Source organism: Macaca thibetana, chromosome 7, assembly GCF_024542745.1.
Source record: "Macaca thibetana thibetana isolate TM-01 chromosome 7, ASM2454274v1, whole genome shotgun sequence".
Classification (NCBI taxonomy): Eukaryota; Metazoa; Chordata; class Mammalia; order Primates; family Cercopithecidae; genus Macaca; species Macaca thibetana.
Window position 1 is genome coordinate 42664801 of NC_065584.1, and position 27988 is coordinate 42692788.

General features: G+C 43.7%; 2 protein-coding genes across 10 annotated transcripts in view; one reads left to right on the plus strand and one right to left on the minus strand.

Moving 5' to 3' along the window:
* The window catches only part of LOC126959764 (peptidyl-prolyl cis-trans isomerase A-like), a 399629-nt gene that overhangs the window by 17259 nt on the left and 354382 nt on the right, over window positions 1-27988 (minus strand). The gene's annotated exons all lie outside the window — the stretch shown is intronic.
* MAX (MYC associated factor X) lies at window positions 24-27835 on the plus strand. Of its 9 annotated transcripts, none has more exons than XM_050799293.1 (5): window positions 24-244; window positions 987-1013; window positions 9022-9129; window positions 24913-25036; window positions 26291-27835. In XM_050799293.1, the coding sequence occupies exons 1-5, from the start codon at window positions 209-211 to the stop codon at window positions 26476-26478; spliced, it is 483 nt and encodes a 160-aa protein (XP_050655250.1). In that variant the 5' UTR covers window positions 24-208; the 3' UTR covers window positions 26479-27835. The 9 variants fall into 9 exon arrangements, with proteins under 9 accessions (XP_050655250.1, XP_050655252.1, XP_050655255.1 ...); XM_050799295.1 differs by lacking the exon at window positions 26291-27835 and adding an exon at window positions 25521-25656 and having other exon boundaries at window positions 30-244; XM_050799298.1 differs by lacking the exon at window positions 26291-27835 and adding an exon at window positions 25306-25514 and having other exon boundaries at window positions 30-244.

Here is a 27988-nt window from a genome sequence, read left to right on the forward strand (position 1 = left end):
GGCGTGCGTGCCGCCGTTGATCCGGTGCTGCAGTGAGGAGGTGGTTCTTGCCCGTGTTGTGTGTGTGTGTGAGTGAGAGAGCGAGTGAGTGAGTGAGTGAGTGTGTGTGTGGGGGGACTCGGCTTGTTGTTGTCGGTGACTTCCCCCTCCCCTTCACCCCTTCCCCTCCCCGCCGCCGCTGCAGTGGCCGCTCCCTGGGCTGTAGGAAATGAGCGATAACGATGACATCGAGGTGGAGAGCGACGTGAGTCCTGGGGCTTCTTCCTTCCCGTGCGGGTTGTCAGGCGGGGACAGCGGCCGGGGCTCTCAGCGGGGCGACGGCGGGAGGGGGCCGGGCCGCCGCCGCCTCCTTCCCCTTCCCCTTCCCTTTTCCCTCGGGGCCAGGACTGCCTCCGTCGCGTTCCCGGCTCGCTCCCCTCCGGCTCCTGGCCGGAGCGGCCTCCTGGGACTGGAGGTGGGGGGAAGACACGCGGCTTCTGGGACTCCCACCTTCTCCCGTGGGGGAGGGTGCTGCGGCCTCCCGCTCCCACCTTCCCGGGCTCAGGATCCGGGGGACAAGGATGGGGGGCGCCCGGGATCCCATTGTCCGGATCCAGGGGAAGGGGACGGCGTTCAGGACCTGCCCCTTCGGAACGCGATCCTCTCCTCCCGTGACCCGCGGATCCTGGGGGGCGAGGAAGGGCGGAGAGGGGTTGGGGGTGCCTAGATGCCCGAGCTGGGTCTGCAGGGAGGAGACAGTGCTCGGGACCCCTCTGGCCCGGGTCGGATCCCGGAAGGAGGGGCGGCGCTCGGGACCCCTCTATCCCGCTACCGGATCCCGCCGAGGGTGGAAGGGTGGGGGCAAGGGGTGGGGAGGGAGGAAGGGGTGTCGGGCTGACTCCCCACCCTCCGCTTCCTCTGCCGCCGGCATTTTCTTTCTTATTATTGAATGTTAAGTGTAAAAATAACTTCTATATTTTCTATTTTTTTTTTCTCTCCTATTCCAGGAAGAGCAACCGAGGTTTCAATCTGCGGTACGTCTCCTACTCTCCATTTCATTTTTATTTCCGTTCAGTTCTATTCCTTTTTGGGGTCAGAGAGAAAAAGAGATCGTACTGTTACTTTTAATATTGTAGTAAATCACTAATGTTAACCACTAAGGTGAGGTGGGGCCTGGTTCTGGAGGGTGGGGGAGTTGCAAATCCTATCATTCTAGATTCTCAGGTGATAAGTTCAGTAAGAGGAGCTGTATGCAAAGAATTGAATTGTTCTGTAGTTTTCAAATAGGGGATCCAGCTGCCGCTATGTAAGTGGAAATGAGAAATGCAGCATTCTGAAGTCAGTGGTAGTATTATTTCAGGGCAAAGTGGTCAGAAGATTTATTTAGGAACAAGTAGATTTTAAACCATATCTGTATAATTATGTGAAGCTGAAGCCACATGCAATAATCGCCTTTAACCAAGTCATGTGACTGCTATAGACCTGTAGAATCTAGCACAATGTGGTATTCTAACACAAAAATTGGAAATGTAGAGGAGCCAAACGTTGCATCATCAAAGTGTCACATAAAGTTATTATGGTCTGATTCTCTGTATTTGAAGAAGAGGTATAAAGAAAATTAAAAAATAGCTGAAGAAAAGTGGCATTGCAGGAAGAGCTTTGCTGAAAGGTGATGGATGAGACCATATAATGTTATCAATAATTTCTTAGGGTTTTGATATTAATGTTCCCAGTAGATGGTTCTGTGGATTTAGATATGCACTAATTTCATGTCTTTGGAGTCTAAGACAGTAATATGGGTTTTTCTTTTTTTTTTTTTTTTTTTTTTTTTTTTTTTTTTTGAGACGGAGTCTCGCTGTGTCTCCCAGGCTGGAGTGCAGTGGCGTGATCTCGGCTCACTGCAAGCTCCGCCTCCCGGGTTCACGCCATTCTCCCGCCTCAGCCTCCCAAGTAGCTGAGACTACAGGCGCCCGCCACCACGCCCGGCTAGTTTTTTTTGTATTTTTAGTAGAGACGGGGTTTCACCATGTTAGCCAGGATAGTCTCGATCTCCTGACCTCGTGATCCACCCGCCTCGGCCTCCCAAAGTGCTGGGATTACAGGCTTGAGCCACCGCGCCCGGCGGGTTTTTCATGAATAGATTAGAGGGGAAAAAAAGAAAACATATAGAATAAATCAGAATCAGAGGGGAAGAGAAATAAGTATATCAGAGTTCTAATATTTGAAATTGGGAACAGTAGGAAGTGTATAGAATGGGGGTAAAAAATTTGAATGCCCATGAGGGCCATAAAGAATAAAGAAAGAAGAGGTGAGGACTTGGGTACTGGAGAGCAATGCCTCTCCTAAAAAGTCAGCCACTACTGAATTCCAGTGGTTTGTTATGTAGGAGTGAAGGGTCAGTATTGCCAGATCTTCCTATTTTTTATTTTATTTTATTTTATTTATTTATTTTTGAGATAGAGTCTCGCTCTGTCACCAGGCTGGAGTGCAATGGTGCTGTCTCGGCTCACTGCAACCTCCGCCTCCTGGGTTCAAGCGATTCTTCTGCCTCAGCCTCCTGAGTAGCTGGGACTACAGGCGCACACCCCCATATCCAGCTAATTTTTGTATTTTTAGTAGAGACGGGGTTTCACCTTGTTGGCCAGGCTGGTCTTGATCTCTTGACCTCGTGATCCGCCCACCTCGGCCTCCCAAAGTGCTGGAATTACAGGCGTGAGCCACCGCGCCCAGCTGATCTTCCTATTTTTTAAGAAAGATTAGAAATCCAAAGCGTTATGTTATTTTTCTGATTTTTAAAATGATGTGTGGAACAACTGTTTGGGCTTGTTAGAATTTGCAGGATGTCACTTTGATACCTCTGGTATAAGAACCTAATAACCACAGGATAAAGGCAAGCCATCTCAGTTGTACCTGCTCTTCATTAGAGCAAGCAAAGATTATGCAGGTTGTCTAAGCAAATAGGCATTAAGAAAACTTATTTATTGAGAGCTGGTATTTTCTTAAAATCCGGGGATGTAGTTGTTCCAGAAATCTTAAAAATTATCCCTGGGTAATAGTCATTAAAGATAATTTATTTTGTTTTATTTATCCTTGAAGTATTCTCATATACTTATGCATATATTTGAAAATTGAATTCGTTTTTTTCGTTTACTTTTATCCTTCATGTTTGGGGCCTAGTCTGTTGAAAACTTTTTTTTTCCTGCAAGTCTCCAGTTGTAAAATCTGTGCCAGGGCTTGATCAGAGACAGAGGGTAAGGATCGTTAGGCTTCCTTTGCAGAATTATCCTTTGAATTGGAATTATACTGAATCCTAGTAAGAGAAAGTTTTTTTGTTTTGTTTTTTTTTTGTGAAATTTTGGCTCACAGTTCTTGAAAGCGTTCTGCTTTTCAAAATATTCGTCCACATGATTGTTGATGTAAATTTGTTTATTAAATTATTACAATGTTTCTGCTTTCCTGGAATGCTAATCTCACTGTTTTGTCTAGATGTTTTTAGTTTGCTATTAAGGTGCCTAGGGTTTTTCCTTTTGATTTTCGGAGTAGGCAAGGGAAGTTGGTTTGACACTTTGTTTTTAATTTAACACATCTATTTGTTGAGATTTCTAAGTATTACTCTGCACAATATAATTACAACAGCATGGAGAGAAAAAGCAGATGTGTTTTAGACAAATTTTATAGTGTATCAAACAACTATAATGAATGTGTAGGGTAAAAAGGATTCCATTTTTTCCCCTCTGTGAATGCATCTGCTTACTTCTTAATATTTAATATAGATAATAAATATATTTTTTAAAATTTAAAAGGGAGCTATTCTTAAGTTTTGCCTTAAAAAAAGGTATGGACTGTGAACAACCAAATACTTAGGTATTTAGGACTACAGAAGAAGTTGAAAAAGTTATTTGAAAAATGCTCTGTGGATCCTAATATAAAAACATTCATGTATGTTTTATAATGTCACTACTACAATATCTAGGCCTTACTACATGAAAAATGTAAGATACTGAGAACAGAGTTAGGAAGTTAGGCTAACTCTAACAGAAAGTGAAACTGATTTGGCAAATATTTTTTTCTATTGCTTCAGTAGAAACGGAAAACAGCTTCTCCAATGACCAGTAAGCTTTGTTAAAGGAAGTAACCCCAAAGAGTATTCTTATTACTAAATTCAGTACATCGCAAAATCCCACTGATGTTATCTTATTTTTATTATATTTTGGAGGGAAGAGGTTGCATTTTAAAGATAAATTTCTGGGACAGGTATATTCTGTTGCAAGGGCTTCCTTTTGCTTTCTTTCTGTTTGGGAAATTTCTTTAGGAAAGAGTGAAAGTATACAAGAAATGTATGGGTTAGTGTGTTGGTCAGGAAATGCAAGTTTTTTTCCAGTGACCATGCCTGATGGTACCTGAGTGAGTTGCAGATGCAGTATGCCTATTAGGGGTTTGAAAACAGATTTGTGCAATTCTGCTTCTGGACCTTTCTGGTATGAAATATTTTTAACTTCTCAGAGCTCTTTGCTTCTTTAGGAATATTCAGAAGAGACCAAGCTTGGTAGCATGAGATTGGAATTCACTCAGGAAACTGCTGTCTTGTTTTACCTGCAGTCAGTTGCATGACAGAAGTGCTGCACGATGCATGTACAAAAGTACTCTGCTTAGAGTGTTGACAGTGATAACAGAAATGCCAGAGTGAGTTCCTAAATGTGCCTGTGTTAGAGTAAAAGTTGTTCTTATGTCTAAAATAATTTTTCCAAGATGCCAGTAGTAGTGAAATCGTTGGTCAAAGAATTCAGCTTGGTTTTTAATTAAAATTTCCTGACTAAGGCATCCTTCTCTGAAATGGCTATGGTGTGAGGCCCTGTTTGAATAACATTTGCCAGTTCTTTTAGGCACCAAATGAAAAAAGTTTGAAAACAAATACCTACATTAGATAGTGTTGGAAATGCATACCAGGCAATCAGCTACAAGCAGGACAGATATTGGAAAATTGAAGTAGATGTCTTTTAGGGAGCTTGGTGAGTTTATCTCATCCTACCTGCCCATTATTTTATGTTATAATTTTGGGGTTGATTAAAATGAGTATTTTAAGTTGTTTAGAAATTGAGCTTTATCTTATCTTGTTCTTATCTATCAGAAGTAAAAAATAGATCTTTTCGGATGAGATTTTTGGGTCTGTGTATTCTCAAGTGTCCTTAGTCTCTAATAAGAATAGCTTGATAAGAATCATAAGCAACACAAGCTTCCCTCTAAAATACAACCTTCACATTTTGTAAAGGTAGTAAATATTTAGTGGGCAACGAATTGCCTATGTGCTGAGAATTTTCTGTATTAGAATTAAGATGATTCCCCTTATAGGTGGGGTTATCTGTCAGGTAGCCTGCAAGACATGGCATTGTTCTGGAGAACCTTGTGCATCCTGGAATAATGAAGCATTTATTTCCACATGCTATTTGTCTAGAACTTGGAGGATATAAGCTGACTGACTGATGTGATGCCTTGAACAAAGATGCAGTCTCTGTGCAGTAAGTTGGAAGGAAATCATTTTAAGAAATTTCCCTCAATTTTGAACAGACCTCCTTAGCCTAGATGACTTCCTGCCAACGTAGAAACTTCTTGGCTAACAAAATAATGTTTGCCTTCAACATCTAACAACACAAGATACATGTGCTTGGTAGTGTCAAAAATGGACAAATTGTAGGTGAAGATTTTTATTCTGGCTACCAGTGTGGAAAGTTGGGTAGAAATATAACTGAAAGGCTGAATAAAAACCTTGGCAGAGATGTCAAAGCTGGAAGTGATTTGGTGCGGGAGTTTCTGTTGAGCATCTGTGGACCACTGCATAGCCCCTTAGTATTTCTATTAGGGATGCCCTGGAGGAAGGGTTTCCTGGCAGAAATCCAGACGTACAAATTCAGTGTACTAGAAGAGTGGGCAGTGTCCAGCCACTGTTCCCATAGGATGTATAGGGGAGATGTTTGGGAGCCTGCTGTACAGTCCAAGAATACCTCTGTTGTCTCCTAGAATAGGGCCTAATTAATTCCACAAGGGGGCTTTCCGTACCATTCGTTTTCATTATTGAACATTATTCTCAGTACAGGCTCATCAGAGTAGAGTTTTATTTGTTCAAGACAATTGTTTGGCCCTGTTTTTTAAAGCCAGTTTTGCATTTGTGGGAGGTTATTAGATGCCTTACAGTGGGAGTCTTCCCCCAGTTTTTCTTCTTCAACTCTGAAATCATGGCCCTCTCAGAAAGGGTTGCCAGCAAGCAAAGACAGTTAACAAGGCAGTGATAAAGCCTGCAAACTGGTCCTCCAATGGGGGTGGGGATGAGGCGCGGGCAGTGTTATCGGGCTGGGTGGATCTGTGGTTTGGAAATACTTCCCACAGAGAATTCTCAGCCTTGTGTAAAGGTTTTTACGTTTTTCATGTGCTCTTTCAAAACATTAGTGATAACATTTAATTAAGAGTTGCCTGGAATTAGGCTTGTTAGCTGTGCATGTTTTTAACTTGTTTTTTCAAATCAAGCTTGGGGAAGAGAAAAATACATCCTTGCCATTATCTCTGAGAGATTTAAAATTGACTCCAGTAGTAGCTCAGGGATGGACATGGCAGCAGGGATTGGTCTAAGATTCCACTCTTCTGCTAGTTAAATTGGGCCTGGAACCACTACAGAAATTCCATCCACTACTTTGAGAACAACAGTCCCCAGCCCAGGCTTTCTACCAGGCAGTGGACCGCTGCCTTTCCTTGTTGAGCCAACTTCTCAAACTTGGCCGGCTCCCCAGATGAGAAGCCAAGATTTCTGCTCATGATCTACAGCCAAGTTCACTTACAATCCTCTAACCGAGAGACTTGTCCATTTGAGTCCTTTCAGAGCTCAGTGAATGGGAGGGGGTAGTGCACTGTGGGGATGATTTTGATGTTAGATTATACTTAGCTCCACCCCTTTAGTGCAGGTCCACGTGAAACCAAGTGCAACTGCATTCTAGCTGTTTTGAGATTTGCAGGGCTCTCCCAGAAAGAAAACAGACAATTAGAATTTTATTTGTATCAACAGGAGGGATTGTGGGTAATTCTGGTGCACAGCTCTTACCTGGGAGGAGGGCCAAGAATCGGGGTGATTTAGTAGACAGGAGTATCTTGGGCTGCTCTGGAGACCAAAGATGGGCGATTAATTTGCATGTAAATAAACCACCTTAGGTAGTATATAGCAAACAGGAGCTGCAGACACATGCCGAATGTTGTCTCTTGGCCTTTAAGCTCCTTAGGTATAGTCCCAGCCCAACTAATCTTTGTGTAGATGATCAGAGGGAACAACAGTAAGTTCAAAAGGACTAGATACTTAAATAGGTTTAATTCTGTTGAGCTATTTCATGCTACTGTTAGAAGGCATCTATAATTTTGCTCTAAAGTTGTATGATACAGAGTACCTGCCTCTAGCCTCAGATTACCTGGTGTTCCAAGCTTGACCGTCCTCTCAGCTTCTCCATAATATTTCATATGTCACTATAGTTCAGTAAACATTCATTTTACAGTGAAACCAGACTTAACAAGATTAGGACAACTTTAGAAGTGCTCCAGGCATCTGCCCCCAAAAGAGAGAGATGCTGTGGAGAACCATGGTTGTCATGGGAACCTCATGTCCAGTTCAGTAGAGCTGTAGGAGAGGTGCATGCTTAAGAGACCAGGAAGTACTCAGATGACCACAGGTGCTCCCAGCCTCCTCTTCCTCTGTAATGACTAGGACTTTAGGATTAAATAACAGGAGAATTTCAAGTCCTTTCATTCTCACAACTCTTGATAGAATTTTGTCTGTACATCTTCTCTAGTACAAGGATTCATGTGAGGCAGCATTATTCTTGTGCTAAGCCAAGTTACTTACTCTTGTTCCATTTTTTGAATTTCTGGTCCCCTGTGTGTGTAGATTTAAGCTACCTGAACTTCCCATATACAGACTTGGTCTCTAGGTTAGCTCAATGCAACCATGTGCATTCAAGGTGAATGTTCAGAGTATAATTTCCATAATTCTCAGTGTAGGTGTGATGAAGGTCTTCTTGCTTTGGGTTTGTGTTCCTTTTGGAGGGGATACCCCTCTGATGGGGGCCTGCTGAAGTGCGCTTACCATGCTCTCCAGCACTGTCTCTTCTGCCTGAAACCAGAGCATTTTGCGATTCCTGATTTGGCGTTGGCAGTTTTGGTCCGTCTCCAGTTGACTGTTCTTTGTGATTACAAGTAGGCTAAGACTTTGACTTGGATATTTAGATACTGCCAAAGTAGCCTGACCTGCCACAGGTGCCTGAGGGAATTTATTCTGAGTATGTGGTGTCAGAAAGTGTGCCCTCTAAGAACTGCCTGTCTGGCACTGCCTGTGTGCGGGAAAGCCCTTGGCAGGATAGCACCTTGGATCTACTTTTAAAAAACAGGAACTCAGAATTCAGTTGTCATCTTATCAGCTCTGTCATAATCTCAGATTATGCATCTAGATTTTATAGGGGTTTTAGTTTCTGTTATATGATTTGATGAGAAAGTCTTAAACTAGTGCCTTTTACTGGGCTTGGGGCTCACGGTGATGGTTTCACATGAAAGAAGCACCAGTGACTTAACTCTTTTTTCCCCTGGACACCCATCTGGGGAATCTCTTACAGTGGAGGTGATCACATCTTAAGAAGGGGCCACTGGAGCTTTCTGTAGTCACTTCCTAACCACAGACTGGTGGCTCTTCTGTCACATAAGCAAGTTGGAGGGGGGACCACTGATGTTACAGGAGAGTCACACTTTGTTCCCCTGAATAACTTTTATTTTACTTATGCATGAGCTGGATGCATCGAGCTACTTTGGATGTTCCTGTCGCAAGCCTTGCTCACCCCTTTCTCCCCCTTTAGCAGAGCCTAATTCTGGAGACTCCTAACTGCCCACCTCGAGAAATCCTTCCCAGTCCACTCGCCAGGGACAGTGCTGACAGCGTGTACTTCCAGGCTATACCCCACCCACCTTGTACCAAGCAAAAGGAGTGACATTCCTAACGTGTTCTTTCTCCTATTCTTCTAGGCTGACAAACGGGCTCATCATAATGCACTGGAACGAAAACGTAGGGACCACATCAAAGACAGCTTTCACAGTTTGCGGGACTCAGTCCCATCACTCCAAGGAGAGAAGGTGAGTTTCTTGAGGAAGCTGAGTAACTGGCCACTACTAGCTTTTAACTTGTTGCGGAGCTTAGGAGAGCACTCACCTATTGGGAAGGAAATGTAGTCAGAGATATTCAGGTAGCATGGTTGCCTTATTTTTTGACTGTTTGGAGGATCACCGCACGCCTTACCTACTCCAGTTTATCCTTAACAAAATACGTCAGATATAATGGAGCTATTTGTAAGATATTGGTAGGAGTCATCTTTCTCAATTTGTATTATTTGTAATAAATTCAAGAAATTATAACTATACTGTAGTGTAAAGGGTGGCCCAGGGTTCATTTGGGATAACAGTACAGATTCCAGAGGTGGTTAATACCCTAGACCTCCCTGAGAATTTCTTTCCTGTGGTTCAAGGTTAATACTTACTGTAAATGAGCACTTGCAGAAATGCATGTAATGTATGTTAAAAGCAGCCTGGGCACCATTGATTTTCTAGCCCCAATAATTGTTATTTCCAAGGCGTATAAAGAGCATTTTAAACTGTGGGACAAAAGACTTGAGTGAAGAGACATGTTCGTGTGAAATAGAAAAAAATAACCGTTCTTCCCCACTCCCTTCTGGAACCTAGCGTTTTCCCTGGAGGGCTAGGCACCAGCTGTTTCTACATTTTAAAAACAAAATTAGAAGCTTTCAGTAAAAGCCTATGGGTTAGGGTCACTCCCTGGAATTTGGAGAAAACATCTGCACAGCTAGTTCCATCCTTGACAGAGAGTGTAGTTGTCTGCAGCAATTCAGTGGAATAACTGGCAAACTGGGAAGAGGACCTATGTTTTTGCTTTAGTGATCCAGTGTTTTATAAAGAAGCAACTATTCTGTTAAGAACAATTTTTGCTTTTGAGTGCACTTTGATTTAGTTCTGTGGTGGGGGTCCTGGATTTGTTTGGCTATCCAAGATCAAATTTGGAACCCTTATGCTTTCATTTTTTATATTGTCACTCTGGTGAGTTATATGCTCTATCCTTTATCTAAGGTGTGGCTCTCCATGTGGCGGAAACATGGAGAAGATCTGACCTTTATAAAGAACAAAACAGGCCATGTGCATACCTAGTATTGCAAAACCAGAATTTGTCATGGGTTAAGCGTACTAAGTGTGGACTTGATTTAATGACCTTAAACCAAAGTACTTACCTGGAATAACAACCTTCCTGAGTACAACACTAAGTACCACAGAAATCTTTATGACTAGAGACAGACTCACCCCTTTAGTCAAAGTAAACACATGCCAAAGTTTATCTCTTAGGCTTCTTTGACCTGTTGACAGTTGGTGCATATTCCTGTACCATAGTATCCATTAAAATTGCTTTGGTAAACTATATGGACAAGAGCTGCCTTCTCCTAAGTCTCACATCTAACCAGGAGTGGCACTGGGGCAATGTTTCTCGGGGTGAATTGTGGACCACCCACATCAGATTCACTACTGAATCAGCCTTTCTGGAGGGAAGCCTGGGAATCTGTGTTTATAACAAGCAGTCAGATGATTCTTAGGCATTCTTAAGTTTGAATACATTGGGAGAGGTGGGTCATAGGATCACAACTATACCTTTTCCTTATCCAGCCTGTTTTACAATGCCATAACATTCTTCCTTAACTCCTTATAATTACATTATTCTAAATCATATTTTCTCCTTTCTTTCTTCAAGGAAGTTGAAGGTTTGAATTTGGTAGTCTTACAGAGGGAATAATTTGTCCTTTGTTGTGGCTCATTTATTTACTCATTGATGCCATTCAACACATATTTACTGAGGGTCTACTACCTGCCAGGTACTATTCTAGATACTGGGAATACAGCAGTAAACAAAACAGACAATAACAGGAGCTCTTCCTCTGATGAGGAAATGATAAAAAAAGAAGTAAGAATTAAAAATATATGTATTATGTCAGGTAAGTACCATGGAGAAAAACAGGGAAGAAGAGTTGCAATTTTAATTATGGCAGAGAAGAAGAGTGTTGCTGGCAAAGCTTTGAACAAAGTGAAGCAAAGAATAGTGCATCTGTCTGGTAATGAGCATTCCAGGCAGAGGAAAGGCAAGTGTGGTAGCACTGAGACAGGAACCTGTAAGCATTCCTGGGCCAGGCAGGGAAAAGAGAGAGGCCAGAGTAGCTAGAGTGGAATGAGTGAAGGGATGGTGGCAGGAGATGCTGGCAGAAAAGTAGCAGGACTAGGAGAGAGGAGTGGTCCAGGGGAACCAGATTCTAGAGCCAGTCAGCACAACCCCAGTTTGAGAATTTACTAGATACCATTCTAATTTCCGAATCCTCCTATGCTGTGTTACAATCCAAATACGTCCTACTGACAGTGAATGAAGGAAATGTCTATAAACTCTCAACCTCTTCCTCTTTAAAAAGCAAGCTGCCAGCACTGTTTCATAGGTGCCGTGAGTCTAACAGAATACTTTGGTCCCTCAGACTTATGAGTTGTGACTAAACGTGGTGTTTTTTAAAATGTGGTATTTGAACCAAAGGAAATGGGCTCATTCTTAGATTGTGGTAATTAAGGTTATGACATTATGTAAATAATCATGAGATGATTATTTTACCATGTGAATTTTGGGAAACTTAGATTCTTAAAGGGAAATTTAGGTCTGTCTGTGTTCCAGTCTCCTTTGACTTAAACATCTTTATGTTCCAGCTGACTTCTTCCTTAGCATTTGGATTATCTCTCATATGTGTAAGCCTTTTGTTTTTTAAAGAGAAAGCAATATATTAATTGAATTGGATCCTAACCAAGAATAAGGGATACTTGTTTAAAAAAGAAAGAAGGCTTTAAATGTGGGACCCAAACTCTATTTACCCTTTGTTTTCTGTATTTCTACTATAAATTAAACATTTAAAAAAATGGTTGGCCGGGCGTGGTGGCTGATGCCTGTAATACCAGCACTTTGGGAGACTGAGGCAGGTGGATCACTTGAACCCGGGAGTTTGAGACCAACCTGGGCAACATGGCAAAACCATGTCTCTACAAAAAATACAAAAATTAGTCGGGTGTGGTGGTGCTTACCTGTAGTCCTGGCTACCTGGGAGGCTGTGGTGGGAGGATCACTTGAGTCTGGGAGGTCCTGGCTGCAGTGAGCCGTGATGGCACCACTCCAGCCTGGGCGACAGAGTGAGACCCTGTCTCAGAAAAATAAGAAAAATTAAAAAAAGAATTACTTTTTTCTTGAGGAAAAAAACCAGTAATAATTGACACTGTATTGCAATGTAAAATTAAATCCACACAGCAGTTGTATAAGGTATGGTACTGTTATTAGACAGCTATTACTGCTGTTGCTCCTGTCAGTGTTATTAACAGGCTCAAGATCATTATCCCATCTGTAGCAGGACAGGGGCTAGAACTCAGGATTGCCAATTAATTGCCAAGTTCCATCTTTTTCCTGTACCATATGGGTAAACAGTTTAAGGATATTTAAAGAAAATCTTGCTTAAATACTTATATCTTGTCATTGTCCTGGGAGCTTCCCCTGGATAGGCCTGTTAATCTTGGCAGTGTATCATACCACGGCTACTATAAAAATACTCTCCTCTGAGGTGGCATATGTAGGTAACACTGAAGTGCGGGGTATTAAGGATCATTTAAAGTCTATAATTTCTTTCTGAGTTCACATAGTTGCTCTGAGCCTAAGAAAATAGACCATTACAGTTCGTGGTTCATTTGGGTTTTGCCATAGGTCCCAGAGTTAACAAGTAGACCCTCGAACTCTATTGTTTGAGTCTTTTGTGTTCCTTGCAGTTTCTCAACTGTACATGGAGCCCACTGGGAACAATAGGATGGAATTAGAACCATCAGCCAGCCAACCAGAGTAATGGAGTGAGGGCAAGATCAACTGTCAACTGTGGCCCCATTTTTTTTTTTCTTTTACAGAGATGTTACTTTTACAGAAAGTATTAGTTAAGTGTCCTTGCTTGGGTACTAGGGAGTGTTACACAATGGTTCACTGGCACTAAGCTCACCGTATTTATGTTGGGGAGCAAGACCTGATAGCCAGCCCATCATTTTGCCTTTACATGGGAGTATAATTCTGTCCTCCATCTCGTAAGCCCCAGTACCTGAGCCAGAATGATTGTAACCAATCACACTGTCTCTTTATCATGGATGGCTTTAGCAGTAGGTTATTTTCATCATTGCCATTTGTAGCTCTACAGTGGTTTATAGTAATCTCTCATCTTTTAAGTCTCTCCCTCAGTGCCTGTTGTTATCAAACTCATTGCTCTCTCAGGCTGTTGAGCTCTGCATTTCTCCCTTATGGGGAGAGCTGTGTTGAAGAGAGAGAATATAACTTAAAATGAAAATAAACAGAATTTCTTGATTTCGAGGTGAGAATTTGAGGGCACTGCCTTTTTCAGTTCCCATCAGAGATTCTGGCTCATAGTAGGTTCTCAGTAAATTGTGGTGGTGAAGAGAGCCACAGGAAACAGCACACTTGCTCAGCCATTAAAGAAAACAGCAACAGTCAACATTATATGCTTAACTATATAAGTGAGACCCTGTGAGTGCTATAGAGGTTCAAACACATAATAGATGGTGTCTACCCTTGAGGGTCTTGCTCTCTTGTTGGGAAAGAGGGTTACACCTAACAATTAACAATAGGTAACATGCTGAGCATCAGATAAGAGCTTTACATTGAGTTAATCTCTGTTTCATTTCCATTAAAGTCTGGTTTTCTTAACAGGTAGATGTTGAAACCAAATATTAATAGTTCCTTTATGGCAGGGAACATGGTTCTTAAGGAAAAAGGCTCTCATAGCATTTATACTTTTATGTGCACACATTTATATATTATACTTAATATATGTGGTTTTACATATATTTGTGTGATTATTTAATGACTGTCTGCTGCTACTACACTATAGTAAGTACCATGAAGGCAAGGAAAATGTCTCCTTTTGGTTATATTCCTTCCCTCAGTGCCTGCACATAGTAGGGAGCATAGTGAATGTTTATTAACTGAGGGGAGGAATCCCCCATCAACCTGGCCACATTATTTTGAGAGATGGCTCATTCCTGTTGATGGTTTTAAAGCTGACAGTTCATTTGGTAACCTGTGTCTATAGCATATCTGAGCTGCTGGAGGGATTGTCTTTTACATGAAATGTTAACCACAGTCCTATCCACTTCTCATTACTCATTAAGGTTATATTAGCTGGCCAGACTCCGACTTGGGCAATTATCTTTTTAAAGTTTCTACATCTTAAATTGTTGCCCATAGTTGCCCATGTCTCCCTTAGGCTCCAGGCTCAGCAATTGTAAATGCATTTAATTTCTTATAAATTATTTGTGTGCTGCTGAAAACCTCCAAGGGCTTTTCATTGCCCATTTAGGTAAGGACTGGTATTCCATGTTCTGTAAATAAGGTACCCAGCTTGCCCACCTGCTTTTTCACCACCTTCCTGCCGTTAACCTTCCAGTTACTGTACACCCTTGAATTAGTCCGTTTTCTTGCTGCTGATAAAGACATAGACTGGTCAATTTACAAAAGAAGGAGGTTTGATGGACTTACAGTTCCAAGTGGCTGGAAGGAAGCCTCACAATTGTAGTGGAAGGCAAAGAGGAGCAAGTTATGTCTTGCATGGATGGCAGCAGGCAAAGAGAGAGAACTTGTGCAGGGAAACTTGCTTTTAAAACCATCAGATCTTGCAAGACTTACTCACTATCATGAGAACTGAATGGGAGAGACCTGCCCCCATGATTCAGTTACCTCCCACCGAGTTCCTTCCACGACACATGGGAATTGCGGGAGTTACAATTCAAGATGAGATTTGGGTGGAGACACAGCCAAACTATATTATTCCGCCCCTGGCCCCTCCCAAATCTCATGTCCTCACATTTCAAAACCAATCATGCCTTGCCAACAGTCCCCCAAAGTCTTAACTCATTTCAGCATTAACTAAGAAGTCCACAGTGCAATGTCTCTTCTGGGACAAGACAAGTCCTTTCTGCCTATGAGCCTGTAAAATCAAAAGCAAGTTAGTTACTTCGTAGATAGAATGGGAGTACAGGCATTGGATAAATACAGCCATTCCAAATGGGAGAAATTGGTCAAAAAGGGGGCTACAGGACTCATGCAAGTCCGAAATCTAGCAGGGCTGTCAAATCTAAAAGCTCTGTAATGATCTTTGACTCCATGTCTCACATAGAGGTCATGCTGATACAGGAAGTGGGTTTCCTTGGTCTTGCGTAGCTCTACCCCTGTGGCTTTGCAAGGTACAGCCCCCTTCTTGGCTGCTTTCACAGGCTGGCATTGAGTGTCTGTAGCTTTTCTAGGTGCACAGTGCAAGCTGTCAGTGTATCTACCATGTTGGGGTCTGCAGGATGGTGGCACTCTTCTCACAGCTCCACTAGAGAGTACCCCAGTAGAGACTCTATGTGGGGGCTCTGACCCCACATTTCCTGTCTGCAATGCCCTAGCAGAGGTTCTCCATGAGGGCCCTATCCCTGCAGCAAACTTCTTCCTGGACATACAGGTTTTTCCATACTCCATCCTCTGAAATCTAGGCAGAGGTTCCCAAACCCCAATTCTTGACTTCTGTGCACTCCCAGGCTCAGTACCATGTGGAAGCTGCCAAGGCTTGGGGCTTGCACCCTCTGAAGCCACAACCTGAGCTCTAAATTGGGCCCTTTCAGCCACGACTGGAGTGGCCGGGATGCAGGGCACCAAGTCCCAGGGCTGCGCACAATATGTGGACCCTGGGCCCAGCCCACAAGACCAGTTTTTCCTCCTAGGCCTCTGGGCCTGTGATGGGAGCAGCTGCTGTGAAGATATCTGATATGCCCTGGAGACATTTTCCCCATTGTCTTGGGGATTAACATTCGGCTCCTCATTACTTATGTAAATCTCTGCAGCTGGCTTGATTTTCTTCTCAGAACATGGGATTTTCTTTTCTATCACATTGTCAGGCTGCAAATTTTCCAAACTTTTATGCTCTATTTCCCTTATAAAACTGAATGCCTTTTACAGCAACCAAGTAACCTCTTGAATGCTTTGCTGCTTAGAAATTTCTTCCTCCAGGCCGGGCGCGGTGGCTCACGCCTGTAATCCCAGCACTTTGGGAGGCCAAGGCGGGCGGATCACAAGGTCAGGAGATCGAGACCACGGTGAAACCCTGTCTCTACTAAAAATACAAAAAATTAGCCAGGCGCGGTTGTGGGCGCCTGTAGTCCCAGCTACTCGGGAGGCTGAGGCAGGAGAATGGTGTGAACCCGGGAGGCGGAGCTTGCAGTGAGCCGAGATCGTGCCACTGCACTCCAGCCTGGGCAACAGAGCGAGACTCCGTCTCAAAAAAAAAAAAAAAAAAAAGAAATTTCTTCCTCCAGATACCCTAACTCATCCCTCTGAAGTTCAAAGTTCCACATATCTCTAGGATAGGGGCAAAATGCTGCCAGTCTCTTTGCTAAAACATAACAGGAGTGACCTTGGCTCTAGTTCTCAACAAGTTCCTCATCTCCATCTGAGACCACCTCAGCCTGGACTTCATTGTCCATATCATTATCAGCATTTTGGGCAAAGCCATTCAACAAGGTCCCTAGGAAGTTCAGAACTTTCCCACATTTTTCTGTCTTCTGAGCCCTTCAAGTTGTTCTAACCTCCAGCTGTTACCCAGTTCCAAAGTTGCTTCCACATTTTCAGGTATCTTTTCAGCAGTGCCCTACTCTACTGGTACCAATTTACTGTATTTAGTCTATTTTCATGCTGCTGTTAAAGACATACCTGAGACTGGGCAATTTACAAAAGAAAGATTTAATGACTTACAGTTTCATATGGCTGAGGAGGCCTCACAATCATGGTGGAAGGCAAGGAGAAGCAAGTTACGTTTTACATGCATGGCAGCAGGCAAAGAGAGCTTGTGCAGGGAAACTCCCATTTTTAAAACCATCAGATCTCACGAAATTTATTCACTATCACCAGAACAACATGGGAAAGACCAACCCCCATGATTCAGTTACCTCTCACCAGGTTCCTCCCACAACACATGGGAATTGTGGGAGTTAAATTCAAGATGAGATTTGGGTAGGGACACAGCCAAACCATTTCAACTCCTCTTCTGTTTGCTCAGGAATTTCATTCTCAGCTAATCTGAGTTCTTTGCTTTTCTCAAGGTCCAACCCCAGCCACACTGCCCAGGTGACTTGGGGGTTCCATATTGATGAGCCCTGCTCACAAGATCTACCTGCAGTCTGTCCTCTATTTCCTGCCTGAGTTCCCCCCTTCCCTCAGTCTCCAGCTCCTTGCCTTAGAGGCCCATATCAAATACTGCCCCACCCTTAGAACCCTCCCATGAACCTCTGTGGCCTTTTGTGGGACCTCTTCTCTGTCTCCCTAATTTCTGTGATCATCTTATCACCTAACTAAATGGTATGCTCCTGTAGGGCAGGAATCTAATTATTCCTTCTGGGAGACTGTCATACAGAATGGGAGAGGTCTCACTCCCCCAGGAGTACTAGAGAGCTCTTCACCTAACATTTTTCACATCTTGAGATTCAGAAGGATAGGGATTGATTACCAGGCCTTGACTTTAGCGTTTTTTTTTTCTCCAACAAAGTTGCAAAAACTTTAGAAAAATGGTAAGAAGAAAAAACATGAGTCCTTCCTTCCTCTAACACAACTGCAGCCTTCCCTTTGATCCTGTGACAAATGCTGCCCAACAGAAATTTAGTGAGTCACAAATGCATTTTAAATGTAACTTAAATAAAATTTTCGAGTAGAACCAATTAAAAGGTTAAACAGGTGAAAATTTGAATAATATAATTTATTTAGCCTAATATTAAAAAATAAGTATGATCTCAACATGTAATCAATATATTTAAAATTATTCATTCACCAAGTCTTTAAATTCAACTTAACAGCACATCTCAATTCAGAGTACTCACATTTCAAGTGTTTATTAGCCACATGTGGCTAGTGACTATCAGATCAGATAGTATAATCCGAAAATAGACTCTCCGTACCCCGCTGCCCCATTTAATGTGACTGAATTAGTCATCATCTTAGAGTGGATGTGAAAAGAAACCTGCCTCCTTTTTTCCTCCCCAAAAGCTGCTATTGTTCAATCCATGGATTTATTGATGGAGTCTAAGAAGCAAGGAAATATAGTGTTATCAATTTGTGTATTCCTTCCTGGTCTCTTCATCTACATGCTTCCCACAGGGAAAGTGCTAGTTATAGCTTGCTGCTTTTACATAATATATTTTTTCCCCAGGTCATACAGTGTGCTCATGTTTAGTCATTAGGCATGTTTCTTTTGGGCAATTGGGGCTGCATTCAGTTTTTAAAATTTATAATTAATATGGTGATGGACATCTCTGTATATGTAGCCATTTCTGTAGATTCCAAGAAGTTGGATTTTTGGGTTGAGGGGTATGAGCATCTGACCTTTTTCCATGTATTGCCAAAATGCTTTCCAAGAGGATTGTTTTTATATCCTCTTCCTTCCACTTCTTTTTTTAAGCAAATTCTAGAGTAGTCTTTTGGTAGTGTTTTGAGGGTACCAGTTTCATGAATTTTTTTTTTTGGAAGAGGGCGACTAATTCAGTAAACAAAGGTTAGTAATTTTGTATTCTATTTATTACTTCTGAAATTAATTGCTTTTCCACATGTTTACTAACTAGCTGTATTTCCTCTTTTGGAAATTGTGTACTCCTGTCCTTCATGGTCCAAGTTTGATGCAGAAATGCCACACCTTCATTTCAAGCTACCAAGGGCACAAGAAAAAATAATGAAAGATTTAAAAAAGGATTGTTTTGACCCCTTAAACAAATGTTTCTCCTCACTTTAATTAAGCTGCTTGCAGGGCTGATAGCTCTGCTTTCCCTGGTGATCAACAAAATGGTCCTGTGGCTGGGGAGGCCCTGGCAGCAGGAAGCCTTCAAGGAGCCGTGGGTCTGTGCTGACTCTGACCTTACAACCTTCCAGGCTCCCTTGCTGGCATTGATGGGGTTCCATTTTTGAATGAACTAGTTTAATGTGGATCCAGATTTATTGTGCATATTCTTTCGTTTTGGTTTTCAAAAGATGGCTTATTCACATGGAAATGTACACCAGTTTAGCCCTGGGCCCTCCCTTTACCTTCATATGTATAAAAGCTTACACAGTTTACAGAAAATAAATTGTTTCATTTTCTCTAAAATAACTAGTAAAAAATAAAACAGATGTCAGTTGTTGAGTCCAGCAGTACCTCTTTTTTCATCCCTCCAGATATGGCATTTTGGTTCTTAGGGAAACAAGACAGCTGTAACATCAGCCCACTGGCATCTGTTTTTGGCACTGAAGAGGAGAAGTGTTCAGTAGAGTTAAGATTATTGTTTCTCACGTCAGCACTGGGACCCTAGGGAAGGGCAGTGGTGCTCCTAATGTTAACAATCTAGCAGTACTGTTCTTTTCCTCACCTCTCCCTACCCACTTTCTAAAACAACTTGAATTTTTACAGAAATCCAAGTTACTGTGATAAGATTTATAACTCCAGAAATGTTTGGAACTCTTGCCTTACATTGAACATTTTTGGGAACCATTGCCTTAAACAAGATTTAATAACCTTAGACTTCATCTGAAGCGTCAGTGCTAACAAGTTCAGGAGTCATTTGGGGCCTTAAATGGTTCTATTTAGAATCCACGTCTTTTGGGTTTGGGGCCTTTTGTGACATACATAGTCGATTCTTGGTGTGATGTGTGGAGTGGGTGGATGCTGTTCAAAAGCAGAGGTCTGACAGTGGGCGCTTCTGCTTGAGAGGGTTGCCCTTCCCTCTGTCTACTTACTGCCTTGGGAGGGAATGCAAATGGACACACAGCTGCAGCATAAACAGTAGGAGGGACAGGAACCTGCCAGACCCTCTGCCACACCCTGGGTCTTCTACATTCTTCATTTTGCTTTTATCCTTCTGGGCTGCCAAAAGGTAATGAAGCCAGCAGTACTGTGGGAAGCTGACATTCCCCACCTAACCTTCCACTTCCGCCCTCCAGACCGGATGGTTAGGTCAGTTCTCCCAAGCTAGCTTGCATCTTGAGGCTTTTCTTCTCAATGTGTTTCTGCTAGAAGCCTGTTTAATTCTCACTTGTCTTTAAAATAAAAAAAAAGAAAGAAAAATAACCTTCCTTCAATGCTGCTATCCTGCTATTACAAACTACCGTTTTTCACTTTTTTTTTTTTTTTTGATGGAGGGTCTCACTCTGTTGTTCAGGCTGGAGTGTGTTGGCACAAGCATGTCTCACTGCAGATTCAGCCCCATGGGCTCGAGATCCTCCCACCTCCGCCTCTCAAGTAGCTGGGACCACATTCGTGTACCACCATGCCTAGCTAATCTTTTGATTTTTTTTTTATAGAGCCCATGTGTCTTGCTGTGTTTTCTAGGCTGGTCCCCAACACCTGAGCCCAAGTGATCCCCCCCACCTCAGCCTCCCAGGGTGCTGGGATTACAGGCATGAGCCACCGCACCTGGCCTACTTCTTACCTTTCAACCGAATTTTGAAGACTAGTCTTCATCATTGCCTTACTTGCAGCTCAATTCCTACACCTGTTACCCATGCAGAGACAATTTACCATTGGGCTTTGGCTGTCACCCCTCCAAGAAAACCACCTTCACTGGGGTTTTCCATTGACGTCCTTGTAGGCAAATCAGGTGACTCTTTCGTAGTCCTTTTCCTCCAACTTTCCCCTCCATGACAACACTGTCTCTGCAATTCTATTGATCTTTTTAAATTAGTTCCATAGCTTCCCCTGTGTTCGCAAAATATCAGTGTTCTGGAGGCTTGGATTCAAATCCTGACTCAACTTCCTACTAGTTTACATAACATTGGGTACATTACAGCTCTGTGTCTCAGTTTCCTCGTTTATAAAATAGAGAAAACATCAGAACGTTGTGTGAGGATGCCTGGCACTTAGTAAGTACTCAGTAAGTGTTAGCTGCTACCATTGTCACCACCCCCATCATCATCATTGTCATTTGTGTTGTTGTGTGCAGCCATGGCTTTGGAGCAAGATCTGGCAAGGCTGCCCAGCATCCTTTTGTGTGGCTCCCAGAGGTGAGAGAGAGGCCTGCTGAGCCCTTTGCGTTTACTCACATGGCTGCATGGGAGGCCTGGCTACCTCTTCAGTCCCTTCAGCCACCATCCACCCTGTCTCAGGGCTCCATCCAAACCATTTAAAGAGCCATTTGTGTTCACAAAGACAGAATCAAAATGATAATTCTGCTAATTATAAAAACTAGCAGGAAAAATAATTTCAGGTTTTTACTGCGTACCCAAGGCAGCACTTGTTCTGTGGACACGTTGACTTACCAAGTTCTATCTGATCAGTCACACTCACATGAAGATAGGCAGTTGACTCAGCTGACTTAGAGCAATTTTCAGAAAACAGAAACTGAAAGCCCAGGGTTATTCCATAGTCCATGCCATAAATCCCAGGGTTTCTTGCTGGCTTCGTGTTTACTAGTCACATATTACAAGCTCATAAAGACAAGGAATGGCCTTGCCCCCACCTTCATGCTGTGATTGGCAACATGATCACGTATGTAGTGGAAAGATGGGAGTGGAGGATTGCAGGTGAGTCTAGCATTTTTAGCTTCAGCCTTTTGCTTTTTCTTCCTTGGACTACATGCACATGCAAATTTGGGGTATTTCTATATTTTGTGCTTTAAATTTTTTTCTTGTTGGATCTTAATTCTTGTTGGGTTCCCTGGGAAGAGTAAAATAAAGTTAACTCTGAACCATTCTTTTGGACTTGCTGAGGGATCAGGGCACCCTAAGTGACCTAGGGCACTTCTGCTTTCAGCAGAGGATGGACGAAGGGCTGTGCTTAGCATTCTGAAGGCCTCATTCTGGGTTTGAACCAATCTAGCCTTCTTTGGACTCCTCTTGTTCCCAAGACACTATGTTCTGAACATCCATGAATTTTATCTTCATCCAAAAACTAGCCCTGAAATGGAAACTGCCATCCCTCACAGATCTTTTTCTCTCTTCTGGCTTGTTTTGCTGTGCTTATTGCTCACTTTTCACTTCTTGATCCTAATTCCCTGGTTTCATGTATAAATATTTGAAGGAGAAACTGGTAGCACAAAGGCTGTTACTCAGTCTGGTCATTCATTAAAAGTTATCACTGAACATTTGCAAGTGCTCTCTGGTTTCAGAGATTGTGCATTTTTTCCCTTGTCCCAGATGCACATGGGTAGTTAGGAGCTAATGTTGCCTTCTGGGAACTGTTAGTTGAAAAAATAGCTTTTACGTAGGCAAATTTAAAAAGAGGGATGTAAATATGCATAGCAATTACATCAGTGATGGAAAGGGTAGAATTTGGAGGGCTAGATGGGGTCTTAGAGAATTTCTAATCAGATGAGGAATAGGCAAGGTGAGAAATGTGTCTGCAGCCACAGAACCCATTAATGAGAAGCATGTAGAGCACTCCTCTGTCCCCAAATTCCCAAATTCTTCCTCACCACTCTACCACCTCTCATCAATACTAATCATTTTTCATTCCATCTCCAGTATCCAGAGAGGAAGGTATTTTAATTAGTCACTTCTAATTATGTCCTCCTTTTTTCCACCCCATTTTGTCATGTAATAATCAAACCCTAATAAGGCCCCTTTGCAGAAATGGGAAACAGTGTCTGAAGTATCCATTGCTAGGCTAGGAATTCTCATTCCTTCTATATAAGCTGACTGACTCAACTAAAGAAATGCATCTCACTTTTTCCCCATCCCACCTTGCCTGTGCTATTCTCCCTATTCAGAGTGACCTTTTCCCACAAACGCCACCTTGGTCTAACACTGGGCTCGCCATTTCAGATAGGATTGCATTGCATGCACACATGCAGCACTAAGGCCAGTGCCTGGCACACAGTAGGTAATCACCCCAGCCAGAAGCCATCTTTCCCGTGGTGTCTCTAATCTCTGCTAGTCAGGTTACGCTTGTCAGCACTGCCCTGTGATTTGTCTGTGTATAAACATATTTATCTCCTCAACTAGATAGTAAGTAAGCTTTGGGGCAAAGAAGCCATGACTAATACATTTTGTTTCCCCACAGTATCTGCCCAGTATCTTGTACGTAATTTGCACCTGATAAAAATGGTTGGTTATGAACAGTTTCCTTGAGGACATTACCTTAAGATGCTATAAGAGGAAAGCCTGGAAATTCTAGTACTTGTGAGGACTGTCTTTCTCCCGCTGTTGTGTTCTGGTTCTTTAGGACCCATTGGGCTTGTAATATAGAATTGTCAAGCACTGCCCACCCTGGGTAAGAAGCTTTCCAGCTGCTCAGGAGACTCTGGCTGGAAGGCATACTTAAGCTACTAGGCTACCCTGCCTTGGGCTTCTCTTGGCTTTGTACTATTCTACCAGTTTGGCTGGCTGCCTGGCCATAAGTAACTCTGGCTATGTTTGTAGCCTGGAGAGAATCTCCCAGACAAGTTTGATGTCTAGGGGCACAGTAACATGACATCCATGTTATTGACTTACGAACTTACTCTAGCAAGGCAGTACCCAGGCAACCCACAGCCATTGTAGAGGTGTGGTTGTTTCCTGAAATGGCCCAATCTCGTGCTCTTCCTGTGTTGACATCAAGTGCCGACAGCTTTTATGAAAGTCTCTTTAGCCAGGAAGGCTGAAATAGTGACACGGCATCGTTCAGTTGGGAATAGTTAACAATGGTTTCAGAGTTTGGCTGGAATCTTGGGTCTTGATGAAACACATTGTACCCATTCCCATCTCAAGCCAGGCCCTAGCAGAATGAGTGACCTAAAGCTTTCATTTAAGTAGTATTTTAATGTTTCCAGACATAGCCACGCTAAAGACTTTAAAGCAACCTAAAGAACCAGAGGGGATGAGAGGAGTACAATTCAGGAATCAGATGGCTCTGAGTTTAAATCCAGGCTGTGCCACTGTCTAGCCGGTGATTTTGAATAAACTGGTATACTTCTCTGATCCTTGGGTTCCTAGCAGAGCTACCTCTGAGACTATGCTTGTGAGGTAAGCACTTGGCACCTTGTATGTCACAAAGAAGGCCTTCACAGATGCAGTGGCTCACGCCTGTCATCCCAGCAGTTTGGGAGGCCGAGGGGGGTGGATCACCTGAGGTCAGGAGTTTGAGACCAGTCTGGCCAACATGGTGAAACCCCATCTTTACTAAAAATATAAAAATTAACCAGGCAACGTGGCATGCATCTGTACCCAGCTACTCTGGAGGCTGAGGCAGAAGAATCACTTGAACCCGGGAGGTGGATGTTGCAGTGAGCTGAGATCACACCACTCTACTCCAGCCTGGGCAACAGAGCAAGACTACATCTCCAAAAAAAAAAAAAAAAAAAAAAAAAACGGCTGGGCATGGGGTAACCTGTAATCCCAGCACTTTGGGAGGCCAAGGTGGGATCACCTGAGGCCAGGAGTTCGAGACCAGCCTGGCTAACATGGTGAAACCTCATTTCTACTAAAAATACAAAAAAATTAGCCGGGGGTGGTGGCGCATGCCTGTAATCCTAGCTACTCAGGAGACTGAGGCAGGAGAATCACTTGAACCTGGGAGACGGAGGTTGCAGTGAGCCAAGATCACGCCATTGCACTCCAGCCTGGGCAACAAGAGAGAAACTCCGTCTCAAAAAAAAAAATACAACAAAAAAAGAAGGCCTACAGTAGCCATTACTGTATTTCTTCAGCCTTTTCCCACCTTATCCTCTTGATTCTAGCCACCCAGGCAGTTGCTGCAGGCCGGGTTCCCTCACTGCCTGGATTCGGTTTTTATTTTGTCCCCTGTGCTTTTTCTCATATTGCCACAGGCATCCCGGGCCCAAATCCTAGACAAAGCCACAGAGTATATCCAGTATATGCGAAGGAAAAACCACACACACCAGCAAGATATTGACGACCTCAAGCGGCAGAATGCTCTTCTGGAGCAGCAAGGTGAGCACCCAAGCTCGTGGGGCAGCTGGCCCTGCTGTGCTCTGGCTGGGTCAGGCTTTGGCACCTAGGCCTGCAGAGTCAGAGCCAGTCATGGAGTGTGTGCTCAGAAGCAGGCTTGGTCCTGCTTCTTGGGGCCTGAGTAGCTGAGTGTTAGAGCCGTCCTGAGGAAGGACCTGAGATGCTAGTGAGGAGACAGTGGAAGCTAGGAAGTTGGACATCTGGAGACTTGTATCTTTTCTGGCCTGACCTCTCCCCTTCTTGGGGCTCAGGTGCTCTGCCTGCAGTAGGGATCACACCTGGCATCAGGTGTCTGAAAAGAGCTTTGAGGTCCTTGGAGTGGAATGTGCTATGTAAGTACCAGAGACTCCAGGTGTTCAGGGACAGTGAGCCCTCCCCATTGTCAATGGTAGTCCAATCGGGGCAGCCTGTGGGCTAGGCCCATGCTGTTCTCAATGCTCACACCCGCCTTTTCCTACAACCACAGGGGAAAGCAAGAGCTGATCAAGTTGTTTGTTCCTGGGGAATTCACTTCTCTTCCTCCCTCATGGAAGATGCAAGTAAAAGGAAATGCAAGTAACCACCTGGGTTAGAAAACCTCAAATAAAATAAAATAAAATAAAGTAAAATAAATGGGTTGACCTTCCAGGCTCAAGCTGAGCTGAACCAAGAGATGGGCAGTGGGTGGTGTCAGTGGGTTGGTTACTGGGCCAAGCAGCCTGCATGTAGGGGCTATTGGAAAAGCCCAGGTATTTTATGTGTATTGGTGACTTGCTTCCAAGTGTCCAGCTTGTCATTTCAAGTGGATCTTGTACACGAGAGCTAAGCCAAAACTGTTCTTTGGCTGATACGTCTTATGTCATCCTTTTCTGCTGTTGCGTGGCCTCACACCTTGTGGAGCCTCATGCTCCTGGGCCAGCTTCTCCTCTGTTATTGCACTTCTAAATCCCACAGGGAGCTCACGCTCCAGTCTCTCCGCAGGGGCTTCCACGGCAGGACGGTGACATCACAAGCCTTCTCTTCGGGGTTGGGTGGGATTGCAGAGTATCTGCTGGCTCCCAGGTCCAGCTGGGAAAGGCGGGAGGGAAATGAAGTGTGTGAGTGAACAGCCACCCGAAGGGAGTACTTCTGAGCATCTTGAGCCTCGGGGGCCAACAAGCAAGCCCTTAGGAAGAACAGGCTGGACCCTGAGTCTGAGACTCGGTTACTCCCCAAGTCTCCAGAAGGCAGTAACACACTCCCTTGGTTGCCTTTTAGTCCGTGCACTGGAGAAGGCGAGGTCAAGTGCCCAACTGCAGACCAACTACCCCTCCTCAGACAACAGCCTCTATACCAACGCCAAGGGCAGCACCATCTCTGCCTTCGATGGGGGCTCGGACTCCAGCTCGGAGTCTGAGCCTGAAGAGCCCCAAAGCAGGAAGAAGCTCCGGATGGAGGCCAGCTAAGCCACTCGGGGCAGGCCAGCAATAAAAACTGTCTGTCTCCATCGTCTCATCCTCCTTTCAGTTCATCGGTAGAACCCTCAGAAGCATCTAAAAGACTCTATTTTTCTCTTTCTCCCTTTTTTTTTTTTTTTTAAATTTTTATTTTTACGTAGAAGCTCTTGGACAACAGCTCTTGTTCTCCTTCCCCATTTCCACTGTATATTTTTTTTAACGTATTCCCTTCAGGGATTCCCTGTCCCCACCAGGAATTTTTAAACCAAAACACCCCAACTTGGCAGCTTTTTCTGTGGAGGACAGACGGCCGGCCAGACCTCTGAGCACATAGTGTCCTGCCCACCCTACCAGCTCCTCCAGCCCTGCCAGGCACATGCCCGGAGGACACCTGCCCTGCCCAGGCGGCCTCCTGGTCCGCCCTCACCTCTGATAGACTTTGTGAATCTGAACTGCTCTACTTTGAGAAGATGACCGGTTTGGAGTAATCAGAATGAACCCTCCTCCTTTTTAAGGGTTTTTTTTTTTTTCCTTTTTCTAAAAAGCTATGTATCGCTCCTATTGAAAGACCAGATTCTTAAAGAAGTTTGTGGCATAAAAAGAAAGTGGGGACAGATTCGCAGCACAGAGTCCCTGGCATGTTTCACTCCTGCTTCTCTCAGCCAGCTGTTTAAGCCTGCGGTGCCAGCCTCACGGAGGGCCGTGTGACACTCTTGTGGTATGTATGGGAGATGGCAGCAGTGAAGCAGCAGCCACCAGAGAGTGGCCATTTAAGGGTTGGGACAGGGAGGGTGTTTTGGGTGGCATAGAGGTTTTGTATTGAGGGCCAGTGATGATGTTTTGATATTTATTTCCTGCTACTTAAATTTGAATCTGAGTGAATTGTACCTATTTCTGATGATGTCGGTCTTGCAAAGCGACAGATTCATAAAGTAATGATGAAATCTTTCTTTCTTCCCGTGTGTATTTCTAAGAAATAGAGCCAACTGATTTTGTATGTAAATACCAAGAGCAATTTACCTGGTACTAAACCCGCACCCCAGTGCGGACCCTTCCCAGCCCTCACCCCACTTCCTTTCCTACTGTCCTGGAACCTGTCTCCATTGCGTGATCCAGCCCTGGTTCTGGCTGTGGTCAACAGATCCCAGTGAAGGGTTTTGTGTGTTTAGGCCTCATTTCTTTGTCTTTTTCCTACTCCGTTCCTGGCATTTGCTGATTTCTAGTGTATACTCTGTAGTCTCTGTTCGTGTTTGATTCCATTCCATGGAAATAAAAAGTATGTTGTACATACTGCCGAAGAATTGTCTTGCAAGTTAAGGCTTCCCCCTTTACTATAAGACTATAAATAAAAACTTATTTTATCCTTCTTGGTGGTGGTGTCTTCTTGCCCTTGTTAAGGCCAAGGTTGATGAGAGACCCCTCTGGAAGCTGTTAGGGCCTCAGTGGAAGCCTGAGTGAGAAGTGGAGGTGGCTTACCTGGTCTTGCAGAACCAGGAGCAGCCATAAGTCAAAGTTGCTT

Bases quoted from the DNA above. Each gene is read 5' to 3' on its own strand.
- MAX (XM_050799293.1), top strand. From the start codon at position 209: ATGAGCGATAACGATGACATCGAGGTGGAGAGCGAC. The intron at 1,014-9,021 runs GTACGTCTCCTA...CTATTCTTCTAG, and splicing joins AACCGAGGTTTCAATCTGCG to GCTGACAAACGGGCTCATCA. The intron at 25,037-26,290 runs GTGAGCACCCAA...GTTGCCTTTTAG, and splicing joins TGCTCTTCTGGAGCAGCAAG to TCCGTGCACTGGAGAAGGCG.